This window comes from Necator americanus, chromosome IV (assembly GCF_031761385.1).
Source record: "Necator americanus strain Aroian chromosome IV, whole genome shotgun sequence".
NCBI lineage: Eukaryota > Metazoa > Nematoda > Chromadorea > Rhabditida > Ancylostomatidae > Necator > Necator americanus.
In genome coordinates this window covers 34108826-34134586 of record NC_087374.1, presented here as the reverse complement: position 1 = coordinate 34134586, position 25761 = coordinate 34108826, and the positions used below count along the sequence as shown (strand labels likewise).

At 36.7% G+C, this 25761-nt stretch overlaps 2 protein-coding genes across 2 annotated transcripts in view; one reads left to right on the top strand and one right to left on the bottom strand.

Annotated features, from left to right (window-relative positions):
• The window catches only part of RB195_003596 (uncharacterized protein), a gene marked incomplete at both ends in the record, with an annotated part of 90295 nt that overhangs the window by 4714 nt on the left and 59820 nt on the right, over window positions 1-25761 (bottom strand). The window lies entirely within an intron of this gene.
• On the top strand, window positions 14386-14610 carry RB195_003597 (uncharacterized protein; the record flags this gene model as incomplete). Its single annotated transcript, XM_064201316.1, has 1 exon — window positions 14386-14610. One exon carries the CDS (start codon window positions 14386-14388, stop codon window positions 14608-14610), a length of 225 nt encoding a protein of 74 aa, XP_064057197.1.

Sequence of the window (25761 nt, the reverse complement as noted above, 5' to 3'; positions counted from 1 at the left end):
AAAGAGATCCTTCTAAAGGACATCTGTCTTAGTTCTCATAAATTTCTCAGCAGAACCACTTCTGCAAGTTCATTTTGGACTCCTTTGTAAACAACATTCTAGCTAATTACGTTTTTTTCTCTCGAAAAATCATCACTGACAAAAAAAAAAGTAAATATGAAATGAAACTAGGATTTTTCACATTTCATAGGAAAATAAGCATAAAGTAAACATAACAATCAATTTTATGGAAATTTGAAGTAATATTTTGGCGTATGTACGCTCTCATATATATGTAGTGGAGGTCGTAAAGATTGTACGGTAGCAGCTTACCATGTTATTTGCTTTAATCCATCAAAATAATAAAAGCCGAAATGTTTGGCGAGAACCAATCTTTTTAAGATCCCTAAAGTACACTAATTCAATTCAGAAGACAAATACATAAAAGGATAAAGTGCACAGCGTTGAACGATTCCCTTTGGGGATCCGATAATCCGTGTTCGATTTCAATTTAGATTCGTTTGAGGTATATAAATGCACCCTACAGAAATGGGTCCGAAATTCACCGTTTCCAGAATAAAAATATGTACATATAAATAATAAAAATATAAAATTAATAAATATCGTAATCATAGAATAAATATTAATATTACTAAATAAAGTTAATAAATAATTATTACTAAGTTATATAAATAATAAAATGAAAAATTAATAAATATTAAGATTACAAAATAAATGTTAATAAATAATTGTTAATAGATTATATAAATAATAAAAATAAAAATTAATAGGTATTAGAATTGTAAAATAAATATTAATACTACTAAATAAAGTTAATAAATAATTATTAACAGTTATTAACAGAACATTTAGCTTCGTTCAGGGCATCCCCGATCAAATTACCGGATATACGGACAAGGTAAGGAGTTGAAATTCGAGGAAAAACAGTTGACGTAACCGTGTCATTAATTGAGCTAATGAAGTACCTACATATTTCTAGATAGAGAAAACAATTAGAGAAGAGTTGTAATCACCGGACGGAAAAGCCTTTCGTAGAAATTTCAAGAACTCATTAGCCAGTCGTCACTAAAAATACCTCCCGTTTAAATGCTTTATTGGAACTTATCCTATATTTAGCGTACATAGTAAGAGCATTTTAGAAAAATCTAAAATAGTTCCAATAGAATATTCAGAGTGATATTTTAAGAAAATGGAGAAATACTTCCGGAGAAAAGATTTCGTTTCAGAGAAAAACTTAGGAAATACGAATAGGAAATTGAATGTGATTCAAAAAAAAAAAAAAGAAATGGCGGCTGGAATGTTTACGGTAAATGTCAGAGGTAACCGGTGAGCTATTCTAACTCTTTCCGCTATACCATTGGAAATTGAAAATTCTATCCGTTTGCAAGAAGCGTAATTACTATTTTTAAACAACAAACGGATAAGGAAACGAATATCTTAGTAATCTTTTTCATTATCCTTCTGTATGTTATAAAGAAACAAGGTTACTATTAAGAAATGAAACGAAAAAAAAATCGAAAACAAAAACCATAAGGGAATGAAAAGACGTTTCAGAGAGATGAGTTGACAGAAAATAGCGCGGAGAGTTGCCATTTTCCTGATTATCAATAATAATCGCGATTTCTGGGAAATACTGAAACAGAAATAGACATCCGAGAAAACATCCGAATAATATCAGCACTGACGGAGAAACCCCGAAAAACAGAGGACTACGAGCGGTCAGATATCTTAGTATTCCCAACTATTGAAAGAAAATTAATTAGCCAGAGAGAAAACAACGTGAGCACAGCCATGGATCGGATGTACATGACACATTACTGAGAAAGGGGCAGTTTTGAACAGCGAAGACGGGAATTTCGGTCTCAGCCAACTAATCAAAAGTGGGAGAATCTGAAGCTGACCACAAGACCACAAAAATGCTAAATCAGTTTAAGAAAAAACCTCAAAAAGAGGTGAGATTTAAAAAAAAACAATTTATTCGTACTCGTGAAGGAGAAATAAACCATTACAGCGATTTCAAACAATGAAAGTTCCATGATATAAATTTTCGGAACCTTATTCCACTAAAATCTCCACTCAGATAGATTCCAAAGGGGAACAAACTGTCATGCCAGGAAAATAAATGAAGAAAAGAAAAACCAGCAAAAAAAAGGAAAAAAGGGATCCACAACGAGATAAAGACATTAAGATTTATTCAATTTCATCCTCTACAGCTAAATGAGCATTCAGTTCCAATCCTTTAAGAAATGCAGATAGAGTCAGTCATTATTTTCCGGTATTTTTAATACCCAAAAGTTCTGATCCATGGCGAAAGAAATGTGATTGATTTCAATCTATCTAGCAGAAAAATCCAAAATTTTCAAAATTTCTCACGTGAACTTTGCTAATGAAACAAATAAAACAAAACAAAAACAAATAAACACTATTTCATGATTTCTGGAAATGTAGAATCATTGAATGAAAGATTCGAATAATTTATTCAAAGAACAGTCTGACGTCACTTCCGGATGTTTACCACCGCCGATCAACAGAAGTTATGTACACATTAAAAATTTATGAAAATGCAAATACATATATATGTGATTGGTATGCGTGCGTGTGTCTCTCTGCACAACACATCAAACATCTTTTCCTTCTCATTTCGCTGCTATCTTTGGCTCCTCCTCTCATCACTCTCGGCTCACTCTGCTCACGCTCATAACAACACGTATACGCCCACAGGCAACATGAAGGTCAAAAATAGAATGAGAACGAGAAAATAGAATCCAAAAATTGTGGAGTGGTGGTCGGCGATTTGGTTCGTCTCCTCAGAAAATTTTTAACTCTAAGGAACGAAAGGGAACTGTGCTAAAATAGAAGCCGGCGATAATTTTGGTGTAAATTCTGGAGCCGGGAGATTCCTAACTAAGGTAACTGCACAACTAATAAGCTTGCAACGGCGTCGAATGCTCAATGCTGAAAGCTGTCCCGAAAGGCGCAGCTGCACGAGAGAAATACATCTTGCACGCAAGGTTCGTTAGGACAGAGGTATAGAGAATCAGAATTAAATCTGGGTAAAAAAAAAAGACATCAGCGTGCAAAATAACTAGGTGCAACACTTTTTTCACCCACGTTTTTCCACTTTTTTTGCAAACTTCCAGAAAAAGATCCTCTTTTCCTCTACTCATGAGTCTTCGAAGCTGCACTCACTACTATCATACATAAATTCCACAAATTTTTTGATAATGCCTCTCTTTCATGCGCCTGCAGACGATATATAGAGCCAAGAAAAGAAAAAAGAAGAAGAAAGCGCAGAAGCGCTTAAAGCGATAAAACTTCGAAATACGGACCTTCGATCGATAGCTGTCAAAATTTCATTCTCACAGAGGATTCAAATCCGTATAGAAAAAAAAACTTGCTCGAAATTTGTGAGAAAATGCAGTCCAGCTCTCGGAAACCCTGTCGGAAGGAGGGATTTACTTCCTACGAAGCTTAGAGGGCTCCGCCCAAATTCCCACTAATCTCATCATCGAATACAAGCCTGTGTCTGAGCTGCTGGGCACATTCCAAATAAGGAAATGTTTTTGCACTGCAAATGCAGAAAATATGCTTTGCTCGTATGATCGAGAATTGAAGGGGATTCGGTAAACTCGTCCACAGGTCAGATCTCATTGAAGATCTGCTGGATTTGTTCCGATAGATCAGGTTCAGTTTCCTCGACTACGAGGTTACCCAGGATTGGTTTGTCTTATTATTGGTATGTTATTCACATTCGTCTGAGAAGATATCCTCGGACAAAATCCTTACAAAGAGGACAAAAGGAAAAGAAATACAAGGGATTCTTTCTGGGTAAGAAAAAAAGCGTCGACTTAAACTTGTACTAATAAGCCAGTTTTTTTTTTCAACGGAAGGGATCAATAAGGCTCACGAAACAACGCAGAACAAATCGGTTTCTGCTTTTTTTCCTCATAAGTTTTCAGAAAGCTGATTTAAGCGCATCTACAATCCCTGATACGTCTGGTAATTTAGCTGAAGCAAGTTTTATGGCAGTGTTATTTTGAGGAAATAAAAAGCTGAAGGAAGTCAAAAAAGTTATCACTCTAATGACGTCCTACAGCGAATAATGAGTGGGAAATCCAATTCATTAAAAGGTTGGCGTTTTTTGCTTCTAACGCAACATAACTGCACAAGTTCAAACATTCCTCCCAGTAAAGGATAACAGATAACGTACGTTAAACGTAACGTACGTAACGTAAAAGATAACATAGCTGCGATAATGGGCAGCCGGACCCTCAGGTAAAGGTGATCTACCTCACGGCATGCAGCGCAAGTGGTGAAGATTCCCTCGCCAAAGGTCCAAAAGTAAAGGCGGTTATTTCACCAACCGTCCAAAAGTGAAAGGAATTGGAGCACCGAGCTCAGACAATCGCATGCGTGGCGTACAGGGCGTTGATCAATCGCTTTGGGAATCCCCTACGGGTTCTACCTCAACCCAGAATTGTTTGAGGTTTAATAACGCGTGTGCGGACTTGTGACGGGCGCAAGCCAATGTGTCAAATCAGTGTTTTTATCCCAGCAGACAAGTCTGGCACCAACGTATCGACCTTAAGGGATGAAAGGCTTGGTGAGCACTAGAGCGGATTCGAACCTCCGATCGATCGTGCAGACAAAAAAAAGGACCTCTACATCTTCAATTAATCCGATATTCTCAAAGTTCAGACAAATTTTAGAAATGAATAAATATAATAATAAATAAATAAATACAGCATCTGGACCGTATTCATTACTTGTCTTCGCGTAGATGAGGCTTGCCGTTTTACCCATTGAAATAGAAATATATACTATTGAATCCAAATTCTCAAGTCTTAGTGAGGATTATCCACCATACCTACCCGTAACCTACAGAATACGGTCACATGGATCCACTACAACACCGCTACGTCCCAAAATCCGTCGCAAACCGTCGGAATTCTTGGAAGTAGTCAAAATTAAATTTTGAAAGTACCATTCAAAAGTAAATGAGTTGCTGATTTCAAATATACTTCGAGAATTTACTTTTGACAAATGTGTGGCCTGAAAACGGGCAAAGTTTCCTCAAGCCCCGTTAATTACTTTCACACCGCAATCCTGCCATTGGCATATCCCGCGGATACATATACATGGAAGGAAGGGGTGTTCATAGGATTTCCGTTTATTTCTCGAAATTGGACAAAATGTTTATTACATTCGTAATCAGGAGGTTATTTAGAGCATTTTGGTACCCCACATGTAGGTTGTTGGTTCGAAATTTCCATTCTCTTCAGAAATTCACGAAAGTGAAGAAATTCAGGATTGCGGTGTGAAAGTAATTAATGGGGCTTGAGGAAACTTTGCCCGTTTTCAGGCCACACATTTGTCAAAAGTAAATTCTCAAAGTATATTTGAAATCAGCAGCTCATTTACTCTCGAATGCTACTTTCAAAATTTAATTTTGACCACTTCCAAGAGATTTGCGACGGATTTTGGGACACAAGTTAGTAGCGGTGTTGTACAGACCTGGTTACCCGCGTTTGGTTACTTTTTAAACGCAAAATGATATAGTTTCATTCGATTTTCAACAGAGAACGATAGAAATAGAGAAAAAAGAGATAAAGGATACAAAAAGAGAGGCAGAAAGCAATAATTTGCTTGGTTTTCCTTCTATAATACGTTGTTATGCCAACGTTATTAGAAAGAAAGTATAGGATAAAAGTGAAAACAAATTGAAATTAAAATAAACCATAAACCGTGCCCTTTTAGTGGATTCTTATACAAACTGTAAACAAATAATAGAACAAAAAATAAAATAAAATAACAGAATATTTCTTCAAAAAAAAACTGAATTTGACGTAAAACGCTATGATACTGTAGAGAAAGTGTATTATCAAGGTGAAACGTATATAAGCACTTAACATGAAGCTCCACCCATAAAGCAAGCATCATAGAACGTTCAATTAGAACGTGCTCACCAACGAACCACACGATTTTCACACTGGAAACATCCACTAAAAGGACACCGTAATATCCCCCGGGGATTTCGTGTTAATTCCTTGCTATAGAAATTTTTTTTTTCAAAAAAAAATCCTTGACACTATCACAGGCCCTGTCCCTTTTTTCTACACATATAATTCAGTTCTCTGAAGTTTAATCAAGTGTCATTTCAACTGTATCGTAAGTTTAACATTTAAAATAATGCAAAAAACCCCATAATGAATGGCTCCGTAATTGTCTTCCTGTCACATTTTTTTCTTTGGTACTCTAAACGATATTTTCGCAATATCGTTTCTATGAAAATATAAAATGACCTTAAAACTAAAGGCTAAATAGAGCGCCTAAGGAGCTTCAGAGCTGTGAGGAGCTTGTGAGGAGCTGTTTGTCAACAAGGAGCCGCATACATACCAGGCAGCTATAAATTCACTTGCGTGTCCCTCGAGACCGCAACGAGCGCGCGACAACTGCCACAACCGACAGAAACGTCTAATTCACAAGAATTGTATGCATCTTCTGGCAGGGAAAACACCCAAAAAATCGTATACGAACGGAACCTCCCATAAAAAAAAAGAAAAAGCATGACTGTGCACGATTGGTTCACGCAATTATACCTATCAATGCAGAGAAAAACGTTCATGTCTCGCTCGGAACTGAATGGAGGAAAAAGAAAGAAAACACTGCAAGAAAAAATGGAGCAGTGTGGACTGGAGTATCCTAGCCCTACCAGCCCATTTGGCCAAAACGAAAAAAAAATAATTCCAGTGACATGGTTAGAAACCACTCTCTTCCAAGGAAAATCTGTATGAAAAACGAGGTTTTCTCTGGGTAAAGTAGCCTTAGCAAAGATTTCTATTTTGAAAAAATAGAGGACCACTGAAAAAAATTAAATTTTTGGTATTTTTGCACTGTTTTCCTTAGAAAAATGATACTAATAGAGTTCTAATGGAGTATTCATGAAAGTAATTTCTCTTTTCTTTTGTGTTCATTTCCAAGGATCTCTGTAAAACTGTTTCTAATTTGTTATTTAATATCTCATTTTAAGTTTAAATTGTTTTATTTCCAATTAGGACGAACAAATATCGTATCTGATTCGGAATAGATTGCACGGGCACGAAATTCACAAAACAAAAAATCAGAAAAAAATTGTGGTTGGTTCTATTGTTGAATATTGACCTTATTAGGTACTTAATTAATGTTCCCACATGCAGATCTCATCAATGAATAAACAACTAGCTATTTCCATCAAATTTATAAATATTTAACATGTAATTGGACAAAATAAGCGGTTATCATCGAAAAGGAGATGTGCCTTCCATAAAAATCGCTCCATCGCCTTCAACAGAAACCCCTAACCTTTAAGATTCTGTATCTAATCTGTACAAACAGAGGTTCTCTCAGGAATAAGTTGTTTTTTCCCGCTACGTAAAAAAATTAGCCTCTCAGTCGAAAAAGATTCGTTGATTAGGAAAGAAGGACGAGAATAGCAGCCCGGATATCCTGACACCAACGCTGATGTCCTTCAGAATAGACGAACTCGAGAAGTGAAAATTTCTTAAAAAGTAAAAAAAATAAAAATTCGTAGGAGGTGAGGAGATAGGCAGTGGTATCGACACCTTGCGACAAGCCTTAAGCGGGATAAGCCAGAAGGATGTGAAATCGACAGTATAATCCTCATTAGACTAAATTATATGGGAAATAAACAAACAAGCAAAATCCAGCAATCCGAAGCGAAGAGTGGATATTATAGAAAATCCTATACGCAAAAAAATTCGCGAATTTAAACAATTTACAGAACGAGCCGCAACGCAGCCGATGGGGTGCTCACATTCAAAGCATTGAAAATTTTCTAACATGCGTCATCTCGGACAACTGTTTCTGCAGCTACGCAGGAATATTCAGCTTGTTATCGAATACATAACGGCCGAGTTGGATTCAGGGAAAACATTGACAACGTTGAGCTCCGCCCTAAGCGTTTTATCTCAGTAAGCAATAACAATTCAGCGTTTCCCCTTGGCCAGAAAAAAAAAGTGTAATTCATAGTCTCTTTTTCCTATTCTGATTTTACGTAGGTGTCCTGACATCAATGCAATTTGATGTTTTATATGAGAAAAAAACAACACTCACCTACGTCTCTTCTAATTCGATCATGAAAAGTAGATTTCGAACAATCTCGAAGATAACAAACCACAAACGCGTCAACAAAACCCGGTCCCTTCAAACAGGAAATGCGTTGCATCCGCGCTAACGAACTCTTTAGGATTGGCGAGTAAAAATATGCGCTGAAGGTCTTGACGTTGACTTTACACACTCACACACACACACATAAACAAGAGAGGAAAAAATCCATAAGAAAAAAAAGGAAAAAGAAATAGATAAATCTTAAGAGGGGAGCATGAATTCAATCCTCAACAACATCTATCGAAATCTTAGTAAACTGTTTTTAAATACTATTAGAAGCCTTCTATACGAAATCCCATTGAAGGATTGGATGAATTTTGTTTCTGGGTGCTGAGGGGGGATTTTCTCATTCCTCACAACTCACATGACAGCCACTTGAACAACATATCCGTAGATTGTTTGTATTATACTTTCTCTTGTTTTCTTAGCTATGGAATATCGCGAACAATGGAACTGGCAGCAAATAGTTGAGAAAAGTACGACCAGGTCATGTAATTCTAGGCACCCTAAACCCTTTCTAGTCCTAGGGATCCTGAAATATTTCTAGTTCTAGGAATCCTAAAATCTCAATTTGTCGATTTGTTTTTTCTCCAGAAAAATACCAAAACCTTGTGAGAATTTTCCATTTTTCCGTACTCGTTTTGTTCCGGAAGAGCTCAAATGTGCTGAATCGGGATTTGAAGCGTATTTTTCACGGTTTTCTTTTTCTAAAGCAATATTGCATGACGACTATATACGTATGTATGTGAATGAATTTGTGCATTAATCATCAACTAATATATTTGTGGTTGCATGGGATCCAAGAAAGACGGAGGAAAAAACTTATTAAATACCAAAGAACCATCTAGAAACACGTAGCAAAATGTATATGATAAAGAGAAATTTTTGCTACAAAAATACTATTTCTTTCATCAATTTTTGTTCTTTTCCTCTGTCCGATCGACAACGCAAAAAAACAACAGGAAACAATTTGAAGTCATAACATACGCATCTACAGTCTCATTCTCTACATGTTTTTTTTCCCCTCAGAATTTTCTCCCCTCAAGGGAGGAAATTGCCATCGCCTGATATACTCGTTTGCCTGTCATTACTCTTTCATGTAGTTCAAACGTTCTCATGAAACATCGGCATACTTTTGTTTATGTTTTCTAAAAGCCGAAACGTCACAGCGAAAGAAGGTCCCATCTAAAAAAAAACTTTGAAGGCACACTGTTAGAAAACTTTCCGGCGTAATTTTCTACTGTTCACCATTCGTTGAGAATGCAGGATACGCTCTCTTGGGGAAAATCAAATTTATCTCGCCGGTATCCATGAAGCAACAGAATTTCTCAAACTCCTGCATGAGCAAGGTCTTTTCATTTTGACTTTTCACTTTCACCAAAAAATTTCACTTTTCCATAGATCACAGGCAAGCTAAATCTCCAACAACAACCACACTAAAAGTTGTGTTGTTCAGTGTTTTTTTTTCAGCTTAGGATTTCTTATCTTTTTCTTGAGAAAAAATCCAGTTATGAAAGCAGTTAGCCGGAATTTCGCCATTACTACAAGTTTTTTTTTGATGTTCTTTCCTATAATTGGTTATTATTCTCTTGTTCGCCAATCAAAGATGAAAAAAAGTAATCGAGCAGTCCCGCTCGAGGTCCCACCAACCGTTCGCCCCGAGGTCCCTAGCAGACTGACTCGTTCGTTCAAGGTTATGTTGGTCACCCAAACCTTGGTAATCGTTGTTCTACCGTACCGTTCTGGACAAATGTAGGAAAAGAGCGATATCGCTCGCGGATTTCTCAGCTTTTGCAGCATTTTTTATGGTGGAATGTTAGGAAGTGAGAATCTCATTGTAGATTTTGAAGAATATCCTGTGAACCCGGTACAGAGAAGAGCAAAAAGCGCCAATTTTGCTCTACAAAGTTTAGCTTTAATTCTAGGGAGGCCTATCCTTTCTTGTTTTCGTTAACGACACACCTATCGGGCATTTTCATGCATATATAAATGCGGTCTTTCAACTCCACCTATTCAAAATGTGCAATAATTTTCATTTTTTAACATGTCACCATAAAAATTACATCTGTCATAACACATTTCATATCCTCCGCCGAACCAACCATTTCTAAAGCTTTAACTGATTTCTATAAAATCATTAGTGCCTCCAAAAAAAAAACCTTGCCTAGTAAAAGCTGGCTGCCACTTCTACCTACTCTCCCATAAATTCGACAGCAAGGAGCTGTTTATAGGGTTTGAGGGTGCTCTTTTGACCGATTTAGGAACGCCACGACACTTTCTCATATGGTTTGTGAGGAATGACTACAAAATCACAGTACGAAAAAACAAGATAACAATTTCATCAATCACTAGAGAGGGAAAAGGCCTCAAAGTAACTTTCAAAAACATGTTACACATCTCATTACTCGAGAATTTATCTAAATTTTTCTGTCTCTAAAAAGAAAAAAACACCAATCTGAGGTGGTACAGGTTTCAGGTGGAGTATTCGTATACGGCATAGTAGATTATGGAGAAGTGGGTGATTCTGTCCATTTCTTCCTAATTCCCGTTGAAAACGGCCCGCGTGCACAAGGCTGGAGCACTCCAATCGAACTCCTTGTAGAAAATGGCGCGCCGGAACGCCCGAAGCGCGTGCACAGGGCTGGCGCGCTCCAATCGAACTCCTTGTAGAAAATGGCACGCCCGAACGCCCAAAGCCGTATCTTTCGGGCCGGTTTCTACGGCAGTTAGGAAGAAATGGACGAAATCACCACCCTCCTCTTAAGCCACGATCCCGTATACGAATACTCCACCTGAAATGCGTACCACCTCAGATTCGTTCATTTTATGTTTTCATGTTATGTTATGTTATTATTTTCATATTATGTACGTTTTTGTTTCACGTTCGTCAAGTAGATGTTCTTTGAAACAATAATCTATACTTATTGGAAACTTATTTACAAAAAAAGACTAAGCAAGGAAATCGGAGACTTCACGACAAAAACAAAAATAATTATGGAAATAATGTTTGAAGAGGTACGTATTTACCCATGGATTCTTTTTTTTTTCAAATCACGAGAAGGAAACAAGCGCATAGCGCAGAAAATACTTCGGCGAAGTTGATCACATAAGAGTGGTGCCGATGGTGGTCAACATCATTGCCAAAAAACGTTGTTGATCTGTGCTCAGCGCTCATCGGTTCACTCGAAACCATCAAAAGCAATCTTACGATTACGCTCGAAAATGAACGAAACGATCACTACGTACGACTGGCGCGGACTCGGATTCGGCAAGACTAACTATCAAAACAACATATTTTGAACGAATGTTACATACATAGACCTCTTCTTCAGCCACGAACGCCATGTGACGTATCTCATATCGACGAACACTTTTCAATAGGTTCACTAGTACCTAACTAGTATTTGACGTAAATTGTGAAATTGTAAAGTTGTAAAATAAATAAGACTGTAAAGTTATTAATATATATTATTATATAAACATTAATTATTATAAAGTTTATTATTATTAAGCTTATTTTCTTATCTATTCTATTCTCAGATTATTATAAAGTTTATTATTGTTAAGTTTATTTTCTTATCTATTCTATTCTCAAATTATTATAAAGTTTATTTTCTTTAAAATAAATTGTGTAAACATTATAGATCATTTTAGTAATTCTAAACGTTATTCAGTGAACAAAAATAGCTCCGAATAAAATCTTTAAAAAAATTACTTCTACAAATTGCTCTAGTGAATTCTAATCGTCTTTTTTTTTTGTTAGAAAACAGAAATGTCATCATCCTCAAGACTCACAAAATTTGACTCACGTTTTTTTTTTCTTTTTGACATGACACTTACAGGTTTGTTTTATTTATTTTTTGCCTTTTGTCCTTATTTCCATCTAAACAAACGTGTAAAATAAACAACTAAATAAATAACTGAATTATGGAATCCCCGAGAAAAATTCTCATGAACGAGACATTCAAAGAAAGTTCCCCTGCGAAATGGCATCATATTGAAAATGAGAGCAGGATTCTTTCATTCGTGCAACCAACCAAAAAAAAATGACAATCCATATTCAACTCTTCTTGATAAATTGAGATATATAATATTCATTCATGTTTCATATTCAAGCATGAGCGAGTGAAAGTAAAGCTGAAAAAAAAAAATAATTCCTAGCAGTATGTATATGGAAACCAAAACTGCTCAAAACGAAGCATGTATCGCTAGTCGCTTACTTTAACAAGTCATAAGTTACAGTATCAGAAACGAAGCATACATTACTTACATACATACATACATATATGCGAACGTCAAGAAATAACATTATTTTTCTTCGAAAAACAAAAATTCCCAAGGCATAAATTCACTTTTAGCTTCGAGATGAGAATTAACTGCATTTAGAATGTCGTACATGTATTTGTCACTAAGCATCTACATAAAGTGAAAAACTTCCGTATTGCTTCGGACATAAATTACGGTAATTCCGCACATCTGCATCGAAACTTTTAAACGATACATTTGATGGCGGGTTTTTGAAACGATTAAATCACTATTTGATAGACATTGACGGGAAACTAAACACTTGACGCTTGAATGTAAACATAAAAAGCTTTAAGGCAAACATGTATTTTTAGCTCTTTTCCAATAACATTCATAGAATTCTAATCTCTACTCTATTTTAACGTATACAAAATTTGGATTTCATTCATTTCAACCTCTTCATCGTCCTACTTTCTTCCAAGAACTTCAGCAAAAAGTTGCTTATTTTTAGTCTCACAGGATACTGTATGTCTAAGTTAGTGCTTCTATGGGTGAAGGAAGATAAATAGAGAACGTTAAATATAGAACTTTCCGCAATCGAAAAAAAAACTTTGTTTGTATTCACGTCATAAAAATCCAGGAAGGAACTCAGAATAGTTAGAAGTTCAGCAAGGAACATTCAGCTCTGCATGAAGAGACCACCTTAACTTTTATTGAGAGAAAAAAAAAACAAGTGTCTTTCTGGAAAAGCGAGCAAGCCTAGAACCGACGTATAACAAGCATGTGCGTAGATTAAGGAAGAAAATCTACATAAACACATGCATTGCAAAGTATTTGATGGTGGAAATCTGTCAGTCACACAACAACACAATGGGGAAGATTCAAAGATCGCTGTCGCACACACACACGCACACACGCCTGCTGTGTACGTCTTTCACATCCGAAAATCTCACCCAAGGAGTATTTTAGCCTTGTCCAGGACACAGATAACTTCACAATACGGATCATTTACGGACATTTCTTCCACAGAAAAAAGTTCCACACCCTCTCAACCCTATTTTAATTATTCCTATTTATTCACATACCCCAATGGGGCACCAAAAAAAGGAAAAAAAGAAACCACACTTCTCTGACTCAGAACATTTTGCAAAAAAAAGGCAAATAAAAAGGACATAAAAATAAAAAAGCAAATAAATTATTGTAGTGAAACCTGACTCAGTCCTTTTAGAATTGTGGTGGGAAACTCTTCAGACACGATCGTTCTCCTACTTCAGAAAGTGAGGATTCCTCTTATGACATCTACTCCCCGAATCCAGAACGCTTAATATTGGCCAGTTTATTTATATCTACAGCTCTACATGAAGAAATAATTTAAATTTCCCCCAAAAATTAAGAAAAATGTAAAATCAATGAGGAATCCTTCATAGATGGTTCAAAACATATCGTCTAACCACAAGCACCGTCTAACCACCTTATTACACTAAAGCTAGACATAGCATTTTTTGGGAGATCTCCAGGATTTGTCAGTATCCGCCGGGAGTTCCGACCAGCACCAGACAAACCATAGAAGAAATTTTTAACATCGAAGACAAAGTTCAAGTAAATGAGAAACGTTAGAGTGCAAGATCGAAGCATTACACTAAAGCGGCGAGTATACGTACATACTACTTACCTCTTCAAGTCCGCAAATACAGAAAAAAAATGCGGTTTCGTGAGCATTTGTTGTTACTAAAGATATCATCCATTCTTCATCGTTTCGGGTGTTTTTTTTTCCTGAGCGCTATCGAGAGCTGCCGGCTTACGTTCAATTGTACACATACACGTGCTTTTCTACTTATCAGTATCATATTGCACTTTCCGGTGATGATTTCAACAAACACGGGGTCGCAAACACTCTTACTGATTGGAGTAGTACACCATCAAGCAATGGTTGCTTGATTGCTTCATGGTGTACTACTCTAAACAGTCTCCCGCATGGTTCTCATACCAGTTCTAATAATCAACGTCGTCAGCATACCGCTTTTCCTCGGACTTGTTGTGGCTTACTTCATTTCAGCAAGGAAGTTGTCGAACAGAGTACATGCAGTTGAAGAAAACACTATGGCCACCATGGACTCAATTCTTGCCATGTCTGTCCCAGTGCAGCTGACCAAGGAGATCAACGCTTGTGCTCTCGAACATGCAAGGAACATGAAGTAGTATTTGCTTTTGAAGAGCTTGTGTATATTTGCGTGAAACTGATAAGACACAACAAGACCAATAAGCGCTTTCCAAAATTATCTGCACTTTGAGCTTTCAAAAACTTTAATAAACTCTTACTGATGTTTTTGTGAACCTTAAAAAAGAAATTCCTCATTACGGTGATCCAATTTCTTATTTTGAATGGCATTTTCCAGAGAAATTATTTTTTTCCATTTCCTACCGTAATCCAAAGAGTAATTTCTGATTCTGCTTCTCTGAAATATTCGCTTTAGTACAAAAAGTACAAAAACAATAAAAGAAACTAAAAGGTACGTCACATGAATTCTGAGCTTCAAGTCCAGAAAAAAACAGCACATAATGCTTTGCACAGACCCCGCTAGTCGGTGAAACTACCCCGCCAGTCGGTGAAACTGGTCAGTTGTTTTCCTTTGAAGGTCTTGCGTGGTGTACTTGGAACAATATCGGGGGTTGGCGAGGAGAGAGGAGGAGTTTGGTGGGATATGCATGGTATCAGAGACCTCGAACCATTTTCAGGTCTTTGAAAAAGACGAGTTTGTCGAAACGTCAGGCCAATAAAGAAGTTTCACCTAAACCTCGTTGGCATAACAAAAAAAAAACATAAATACACTATCAAATGCCGAGGTTTCAAGAAGAGAGGACTTGGAGCTTTGCACAGAGTTATTTTCTTTTATTTTAAACATTAACTTTCTAGCATATGAAAATTCTCCCAAAACTGAAGGGAAATTTCTTATGGGCGAATCAATTTGCAATTAAAGCAGAAGCACACAGTTGACAATATTTAAAAACTCTCAAAAACAGGAATTTTAGAATATATTCGCAAAAAAAGCTTATATTCTTATCGGACCTTAAAAAAAAAGTTCGCAACAACTGCTATACACCATGATAGCCTTGCAAGCAAGTCGAGCAGCAAAGCGGTCGCACTTCCATACCACATAGCTCATCCCAAAAACTCATGACATGACATATGTCGATCATCGCTAAGAAAACCGAACTCTCTTGAGGGATTCTAGACGCAAGCATGAAAAGCACGTCTACATGCTTTTATGAAGAGGCACTTTTATGCATTCGTCACTTCTTCCCAAAGATTCAGAATTTTTGGCGTCATAAGGATCAGAATATAACAACAATACAATACGCTATCAAAAATCATTGAGCAAAATGTGTTCAGGAAGATTGGGTCCCGTAGCTCAACTACAGCTCAGATCCGTGTAAGGAAAGATTTCGTTGAGTTTTGAGAAAAAACCTACAGTATTTAGGATCGGTAGTTCATCGACAGAAGAGGGAAGAGATTCAAATCCGCGTCGTTTTCATCCTGTATCGAAGATTTATCGATTTTACTGTAACTGTCTTTGCTCCGCTTGAAATATAGGAAACCAGATGAGATTTTTCAAGTAGATCAAATTAATCAATCGCAAAAGGTGATATGAAAGCCTATATTTCTTAAATTTTCAAAAGCTAACTTCTAATTTACCCACTCACACCATCTTTCCTGATAATTCTAATTTCTTCTGTACAAAATTCATTTCAGGATCTTGTATTAATTGATAGTTAATATGCTTGAATTGATAACCTATCAATTGGTAATCATAAATATATCATAGATAATCAATTGATTTCGTTTCTACACAACATAATCGAACGGGAAATCATCGTTCAAAAAATTGTGTGCCAGGTCGTTCTGTGATTGGACAAAACGTATCCTTGATGGAAGCTATGTATGTGCGAGTCCGCGTGTTCGAGGTGCCTCTTCTTACAGTAATCACAGTCAGACGTCTCATATCACCCTCTGGGCACCTATGAGCCACATAACTCGCATAGTAACATGGCGCTCAGATATCCCAAGAAGATATCGTCGTCCAGCTTACCCAGCAGAGTACAATCCAAATGGGTCAAAAGTCTACAGGGAGCATGAGATCCTGCGCAACCACTATTCGCCTTTTTCTCACGCTGAACTATCCGGATATTGTCGATATCTGAGGACATCGGGATCTGTTCTGACTAGACGTCACGTCACGTAGGATATGGATCAAACTGCGGCTTTACTTTATGGACTCTCTGCGAATTATTGTTGTAGGTCAAAAAGGATGGGCGAAGCTATATTCAAGGGCGACACACCTAGGAGAAGATGCCCACTTTAGGCGATAATATCGATTAAGTGTTAGTAATTTATCAATTAAGTGAAGTAAGCTGGCGTTGTTGATAACGAGTTTGGAAATCCTACTGTTTTCAGTGAGTGTTACCGAATTTCTTACTGTATTAGACATCTTTCACGTTGAAAAAAAAAACTAAAGTACTGAGTAGCGAGAAAAAATTGATATTTCCAGACGAAACGCAACAAACCCATAGCTGCTAAAGGGAGGAGCCTCCTCAGGTGAAGGGGGTCTAACTCATGGGGTGCAGCTCAAGTGATGAGGATCCCTTCGCGAACCGTCCAAAAGTGGAGGGGTCCTTTCGTCGAAAAATGTCCAAAAATGAAGAGGGTCGAAGCACCGGCTCCGACTATCGCAAAGTTTCTACAAACAAGCCAATTTCCACGTATTATCGTCAGGTTTTCTGGTGAGTATTTCTTCTTTCGCGGGCAAGAAGCGAAAAACATCCGAGAAAAAATTGTTGTGTTCTATGTGAACCGCGTAGGCGGTCGAGAGACGAGTACTCCATTGTTGAACTCCTAGAAAACAAGGAGCGATGACAAACTTACTTAATAACAAAAAAAAACAGACTATTCCCGATGGAATGACATCATCATAAAGAATGTGAGTGCAATTTTTGTGGATTACATGCAAACGCTCAAGAATTGCGCTCGTTGTGAATGCTCAGTGAACTTTCTCCGAGGTATCACGGTCGATTCGTTCGAATTAGTCGCGCACCCGGCGACATGAGTGCAGGAAATGCTCGGCGTTTAACGTAAACCACTCGCATACGGCCCAGTTCAATTGGTTGATCCTTGAATGACGATGAGGACCAATGAGCACAAATTTCTTGTATCGTTTAGGTGATTTACTAAATTTTGAACTTTATTGAGATAGCACCGACGTGTGCACGTGATTTTCTCACAACTCGGTGGATTAACGCGCTAAGATTATGCGCAACATGCGCCTCTCAAAGAGAGTTCCTTGAGCGTAATATTTCTGGACAAGAGGGCGGATATAATGTAATAGATATAATATTCTTGGAATAAAATATTTCAATCTCAGTCACGAGTGGCTATGTTCCCACAAAAGGATGTTTCTTTCACAAAATCTCACAGATAATCCTCATCCATGAACTTCCTCCCAATGCCAAAAACAAATACCGATCCAGCATCCTTAATCTGCAAAAATAAGTTTCCTATATACCAGTCATTGTGGCTGATGAGGTACATCAGATTCAGGACTGAGTCCATCCCCCCTGAGTCCGAAAATGAAGCCCATCTCAAAGAAAGGAACAGTGGATCAACAGCCATACATAGCTACCATAAAATAGCTTGGATCTCACGAAGAAAACCTTTGTAGCATAAAATATGTATTGTAAGAACTACTATTTTCTTTCCTTATGTTTCTAATAATTTTTCTTTTCAATATCTAAGCAAAAAAAAAACTTGGCAGCTTGGTTCGATCCGTTTGGTTTTCGAGAAAAACTGTTTTTTTCCTAATTTCTAGCTAAACTTCATAGAACTGCTCAGAAATTCCTCTTGTGAGCAGCACAAAGAAATAACTACCAACTGGATGGAGGTTAACCGAGCAAATAAAGTTGATGAGGTATGTATCCATCGAAACTCAAGAATTTTCCTGAACAATTTCTTTTTCTAATCCTTATTTAACGCTCGATACAGGTTGGATCGAGGTGGAAAAAGAAAGGTTTAAAGGATCAAGAGCACGTGTGCTCTTAATTCATCTCTCCCATCTTTGTTTGTTCTCCAACGGATCGTTTTTTTAGAGTGTCTTTTTCAAGTAATTCGTCATAAAGTGCTCCACTCAAGTCTTAAGTAGTAGGAAAAACAGTTCTATTGAAAGATATCATTGCTCGATTCCAGTAAATATTTGCTAATCTTTTTCTTGTTTTCGCTAAACTCTGCTAAGTTCAGAAGCTTTTATTCATTCCATTCTGAAACAAAAAGAGTGATCCAGAAAAAGCAAGGTAAAAGTAATTTGCCAGGAAAACTATTTTTTAGAAAAATTGTCCAAAATATTTGAGTTATCACGATTTTTCTTTTTACAGTAACATGAAGTCATTCCAAAAGAAAAGCTGTTTACCTCTCATAACCCTCGTGATCACGCTTAATTCGTCGCGTGAAGTAAAAATAAACTACTTTATTCCCGTCTGATTGTAGATAAATCAAATTAAAAAAGGATAAAGAAGTGAAATATTCCAGTAAATATTTGCTAATCTTTTTCGTGTTTTCGCTAAGCGCTGCCAAGGTCAGAAGCTTTTACTCATTCCATTCTGAAACACAAAAAGTGGTCCAGAAAAAGCAAGGTAATAGTAATTTGCCAGAAAAATGTCATTTATATTTTTTTTTTGAAATTTATCGCAATCATTCAAAAAAAAGGTCCATCCTCGACGCAGATAACACGGAAATATTTTTGTTCCCTCCTAATCTCAATATGTACAAACTTGCACAATCTTATTCGTATTTTAGCACTACTTAGCAAAGATATTTGAGTAATCAGAGTAATTTCTCTTTTTATAGTAACATGAAATCATTCCAAAAGAAAAGCTGTTTACCTCTCATAATCCCTCATCAACACGATTAATTCGTCATGTGAAGTAAAAATAAACTACTTTATTCCCCATCTGATTGTAGATAAATCAAATAAAAAAGGTATAAAGAAGTGAAATAATATTAGGAAGCAAAACTTCAGGTTGAGTAAACATCTAATTTTTTTCTATATTCTCCTAATAACTACAATTTCCACCATATTCAAAGCTGTTTCTTCGCTTTGTTCACGTTCGCGGTTGCTTTCTGCTTTACACGTCATTTGATGATGCACAGCGCATAGACTACGTGCCAATCCTCGTGGGACCTCACGAAGATGCATAGGATATCGATACGTGCTCCATATACGTACCTAGAGCCCTTCGCTGTGTCAAATCTGTGCAACTCAAAACCTTACTGGATGCTAGCCAAATTTTAAAGGCATCACCTCACGAATCTGAGGTGGTACGGATTTCAGGTGGGTGATGTCTATATAGGGCCGTAGACTGTCGGAAAGAGGGTGATTCCGTCCATTTCTTCCTAATTCCCGTAAAAAACGGACCAGAAGATGCGGCTTCGAGCGTTTCGGGGCGCTGTTGTCTACGAAAAGTTGTATTGGAGCACGTCAGCCTTGTGCACGCGCCGCATCCCGCTTTTTACGCTTTTTACGGCAATTAGGAAGAAATGGATGGAATCATCCTCTTCCCCATAATCTACGACCCCGTAAAGGCATAACCCACCTGAAACTCGTACCACTCCACATTCGTGAGGTGATGCCTTTAAGTTATCCACAGATGCACCGACCTGGCATCTAGGACATACTAACCGCTCCGAACTTGGCTAGAAAACTAAGAAAACTCACAAAACTCGTCCCAGCGCTAGCGATAACGCGTAACTCAATGAGTAAGCAAGCCACTGTCTGCTGCCGAAAACATATTTCTCTCAACCTCATAAAATGATCGTAACTCAACAAAATCGATCAAAAATCTAGCTACATTTAATATTTGTCGTCGGCCAGGCAATGGTACACAAATATTCGCATACAAGATTGAAAGAATCTAGAAAATAGCTACAATGACCAGGAAAATGATGGGAAAAAGAGCTATACTAAGGGTCTAAGTGTAGGTAACTTTGAATCCAGAACCAGAAAAATAGCACCAATCGCTCAATGCTTTCATGATATCTCAGCTGAAACCACATTTTTGCACGTAGACTACCAGGAGTTCCGGCTTTTTTCAACTAGCAACTGTACACGGATTTTTCAATCAACGTCTGGACATTTTACACTTTACGAATATTCGAAAACTGTAACAAGAGCCTTGGTCGTTCGTAGGAATAGAAAAATCGAAAAACACGTCCTGAAAAATCTGCTCAACTCCATAAACCTTAGCCGAGAGCTGAGGAAACATGAACAATCAGCTTGTTTCTTCTAGTCAATTATTCAAATTTTTTTTGTACAACAAAAAAAAAACGACCGAATGATGCGATGAACAATGCATACAGCACTCATCCATCGATTTGTGACAGTTGTCCAGTGCGACGGTAAAATAGATGAGCAGCACGAAATATCCTATCGAAAATATCGAGCAATTGCTGTGAAAATAACCGGGAAATCTGGATGCCACATTACGTTTGTATCAGTTCTCCTCAGTTCATCAGAAGACATAAAGAATTCAAAATCAGCAGAAATCAAAAGATGACGGGCACACATGTTCTTAGTCAAAACACTGGATCTATTCATTTAGGCCCAAGATAGGGCAGAATATTCAGCTATGATGTAATATATTTGTTAGATCTTTGTGTAATTTATTATTTATTGCACTATTTATTATTTTGAAACTTTCATAGTTTTTGTTGGATCGACTGTTCCAGACATGCGCCCTCGTCTACATTCTAACTTTTTTGGGCCAGCTGTCCGTTGTTCGTTGAAATTCGCCCAGACATAGAAAAACGTCCAAAAATCCCAAAAATCCTCCAACTATTACATCACTAGACAGAAAATCTTCGGCATCCCATCTCTTCGTAGTGTTCGATTTCGACAACAACAAAAAAAGAGACTAATTCTAAGGTCTCATTCACCGGCTAATCGTCTACGATTAGGTCGTTTTTTCTCTTCAAAACCCATCGAGAATAAGTAGCAAAAAATTCCAATTATTCATGCTAATATCGTTATGAAAAACGATTAAATGTACAAATCTGTGAGCAGACTACAAAAAAGACGACTAGAAAAAAAGCTACGAATAGGAAATTCATGAGAATCTGAACCGGATATGCTGAAAATAACACATTAATTGTTAGAAACAAAACGTAAACAAAAAAGGTTTCAACGAGCGAAAAGAAAGAAAGGAAAATCTTTGTAGTATTTTCGTTTCAGTGAATGGAATATTCTTAAAGTGCACGGAGAAAAATGCTCGAGGAGTTGGTATTTTCGTGAGAAAACGCAGCTCCACGACACTTTCTATATGACTTGCAGCAAGTGGTTCTCACCTATGCGTAGGCCCAAATCGGTCTCTCCACCTAACCTATGATTTTGGCACATATGTGTTAGCAGAGACTGGCTATTGAGGTTCGTAAGTAAAGAAAGACTCAATAAATAAAAGAAAAAACGACGTAGACAACATAACCGGATGAATTAATGGGAGTATATATCGTGAAATTAACGATGTTAAGGACTCTGAGCGGACAATTCGGATTGTTGATTACGATTATGAGCGTGGCCACACTCAACTCCCTCTAATCGTCCCGAGAAATGGCGTGGGAAATTGAAGGCTTTACCTCCTACGAGTTACGTTAGAACGCGTCACCTTTGTACACGCCTTGGTTAACTAGGCAGCCTATTCATTGGTGTTGCTCGAATAAGTTGTTGAGGAGACCCCATTGATTGGCGACAGCTCGCCCTCTGACGCGGCGCGGGTGCAGAGGCGGTGCGTTCTAACGTACCTCGTAGGAAATAGAGCCGTTTCCCACACCATTTTTCGAGACTGGTTGGTGAGAATTAAGCGTGGCCGCGCTCATACACATAATATTTGAGCGAAACTCTATATTCCACAGAAAACCCAACATCTTCAATTTCATGATGTGCTGCTATTTCCTGTTTAACATTTGAGTGAATAAATAAATAATACATGGATGAAAAAGGGGGAATTGCACTTATCATTTTTTATGTATACGATGTCCTTAAACAATAATACACTTATTGTAATTCGAAAAATTAAAAGAAAAATGCTGCTCGTTTCGACAACGCATTTTTTTCGAAAGCGCATAACTCAGCCTCGCAGGACTTTTTAGAAAACGCGAACTTGATCAAAGAGTATTTGAGAAGTAATACTTTAGAGATAATCCGATAGCAATTAGCCAAAAAGAATCAAATATACACCATTAACTCTCGCACATACAAAAAAAAAACAATTCCAATAAATTAGTGCTAGAACTAATCCGCAACGAATAGGACCGACAGACTAGCGACATGTTCAGTTCGTTTCCCTCGTCGCCCTTGTACCGCCCACTTTTAAAGATTCGAAGCCATGTCACAACAGCTCTTCTTTTTTTTTCTCCTCGAAATGAAGTGCTTCCCAGCATATCAAACACAGAGCTGCTTGGCAAAGTCGAAATGGAAGAAACGAGACGACGGGAAATTCGCACACGAAAAAAAAAACAACCGCTTAAATTGCTTGAGTAGCCTCGAAACTTCTGCTCTGAGACTTTGCATGCAACATCCTTCACATAGCGTTTAGAAATTCATCCATAAAGAAATCTTTGGAGAAGGGGAAAAGAAACCGAAAAGAGACATCAATACAGAGGAAAAAAAACGCGATCCTAAATAACAACACCTGAATACAATTCTCAAATTCTTCTACTGTCCCCTCCGGAAAAAAGTTCTAAAAAATCCGGAATAGGAGCTGGTAATCACTTCTCTCTTTAAATAGATGCTATATATAGACTATATAGGTGTTACTTAATATTTACTGCAGCCGTATTGCTCTAACATAGTTATTTTTATGGCAATAACTGTTAGGAAAGAAATTATCATGACTATAGTCCCATTGAACATTTCATTCATATATCTACTTATATGAAAAGCTTACATCTACGTGAGAAAGAGGGAAAAAACTCTCATTTTTCCCATTCATCTTATTTAATAGAATTTATTGGATAAAATTTGAATCTGCTGCGTATTTAGAGTTAAACATCTAAGTTCTACGCCGAATACAATTTCCTCCAGGAAGTGTTTTGAAGATGGAGAGGTCTAAAAATCATTCAAAGAAATCCAGAATAGTATAGAATTTCATTCCTCATCATATTCAGAGTTTTCGTCAAAAATTGACTTTTAACAGCTGCATCAACATTACTTGGAAGTTCTACACCATCCGCTGTTATCGACGTCATACGTGAATTCATTATAGAGCCAGAATAGAAACTAGGAGAATATATATCTCAATAAATGAATTAATGATTTTAATTTTAAAAAATTTCAATGCAATTTTTTTCGGCGCAGTGTGACTTTAGTCGTATAGAGAAGCGTGGAAAAAAAGGAGAAACGGATTGAAAATCGCTCACAACTACTATTATGTTTATTCATTACAACAGTTACCTCAACGCGACAAACAGTCCAGAAAATTGAGAATGAAAAGACGGAAAAAACTAACCAAATGTGACCAAATGATAAGGAGACCACAGATAGAGCGCACTTAGAAATTATAACCCTAGAAATTCAAGGTAGGTGTGGAACTATAAGGACCGTAAGATGGAATTTTCCTAGAGTAGTTGGATTTTTTTTTCGAATTATACAAGACTGCATCTGAAAAATCCTTTCGCTGACAGTCTAATTCTTTGACAAGGTTATAAGATATTAAGACATTTCGAAAAAAAAAACATCTAGAACATTCAGGAAAAAAAAACATTAAGACTATCTAGAAAAACAATGCATTAAGGACATTTAGAAAAAAAAAACGTTAACACCATCTAGAAAAAACATTAGGACCATTTAGGAAAATAGTGCTCACATTATTATATTATTATACATATACATACTAGATATGTATTATTATTACTATTAAACAGATATTATACAATACAAAAAATGTTCACATTATTACAATAAAAACCTTAAGAAGAGTATTTATGGAAAAAAAAAACATTAACACCATCTAGAAAAAAAAACATTAAGATCATTAAGGAAAAAAACTGTTAGACCATTATCAAGGTGTTCGAGAGAGTTAAAATTTTTGTGCAAGTGTTTAACTCGAAAAACTAACTAGTATATAATAAATATTTACTAAACGCGACTAGAATATAATTAACATTTTAGTTCTATGCAGAATATGAGTAGAAAAATCACGGAAATGCCATGAAATTATAAGAGAATCAATTTGAAAAAAGAAAAGAATTCATTCGCTTGAGGGCATTGTTTGTGTGAAAAATAAAGAGTTTCATTTATTTGTGCAAAAGCATCAGGAATGCACAGAGGGGAATTCCGGGCAGATTTTCCATGGTCTGGTCGTTTCTCACACGATTGCACTATATACATGAGCGCATTCACGAACACACTACAGAACTGCCGACGTTCCCGTCCCGTCGCGTTGTTAATGGCTTTGCGTACTGGCTATCTGCTACAGTAATCCACACAGAACCGGTGGTGCTCAGCCTCCTTCTACTTAAATTTGCCTCTACCTAGCCTTATTTACCGTATTTATATATTTTATATACAATACAATATACAATATTTTATATACATTTTAGTTTTTTTTTCTACATTTATTTTATATACAAATATTAGGTCTGTTGAAATCAATGCCTCAGGGTATGTTCAACTAAACGAGTAGGAGCAAGAAATTCTGATACACGACTTGATTACTTCTCAACTTCTTCATCTTCTCAATTTTTTATTAAAAAAATAATAAATTTACGTATGTGTTCAATAATTTGAGATAAACATACAGTAAACGTTTATTTCAAATCTTATATAAACGATATTGATGGTAAAGTGGAACATCATTGGAGAAATTTTCGAAAAGAAAAGAAAGGAAGGAAGAAAAGAAGAAAAGAAAAGAGCCAAAAACCCACTAATTCACAGAAAAATCCTTTTAATTTCTTTTTTTTTTACGAAAGAAAGACTCATATTTCAACTCTTTGAAAAAACGGCCATATTCCAAAAAAAAAAAGAAACAAACAGAGAAATTTCTTTACATATTAGAGGAAACCTTTACTTTTCTCCAAGAAACCATTACTAGATCTTATTTCTACCGTAGTAATTTTTCGATTACCGTCTACGTCACATGTCTATTAGGGACCTAATCTTCTTCCAATTCTGCTTTGTTCCTTCTTTTCTTTTCTTTTCTTTTTCCTTTTTTTAAGTAAGTCTTTTAGGAATCTAATTCTGTTTTGTTTCTTCTTTTTCTCTTGTAAAAGTGTCCAGTTTTGTAAAAATTTGTGCGATGTCAGTTCACTTCCCG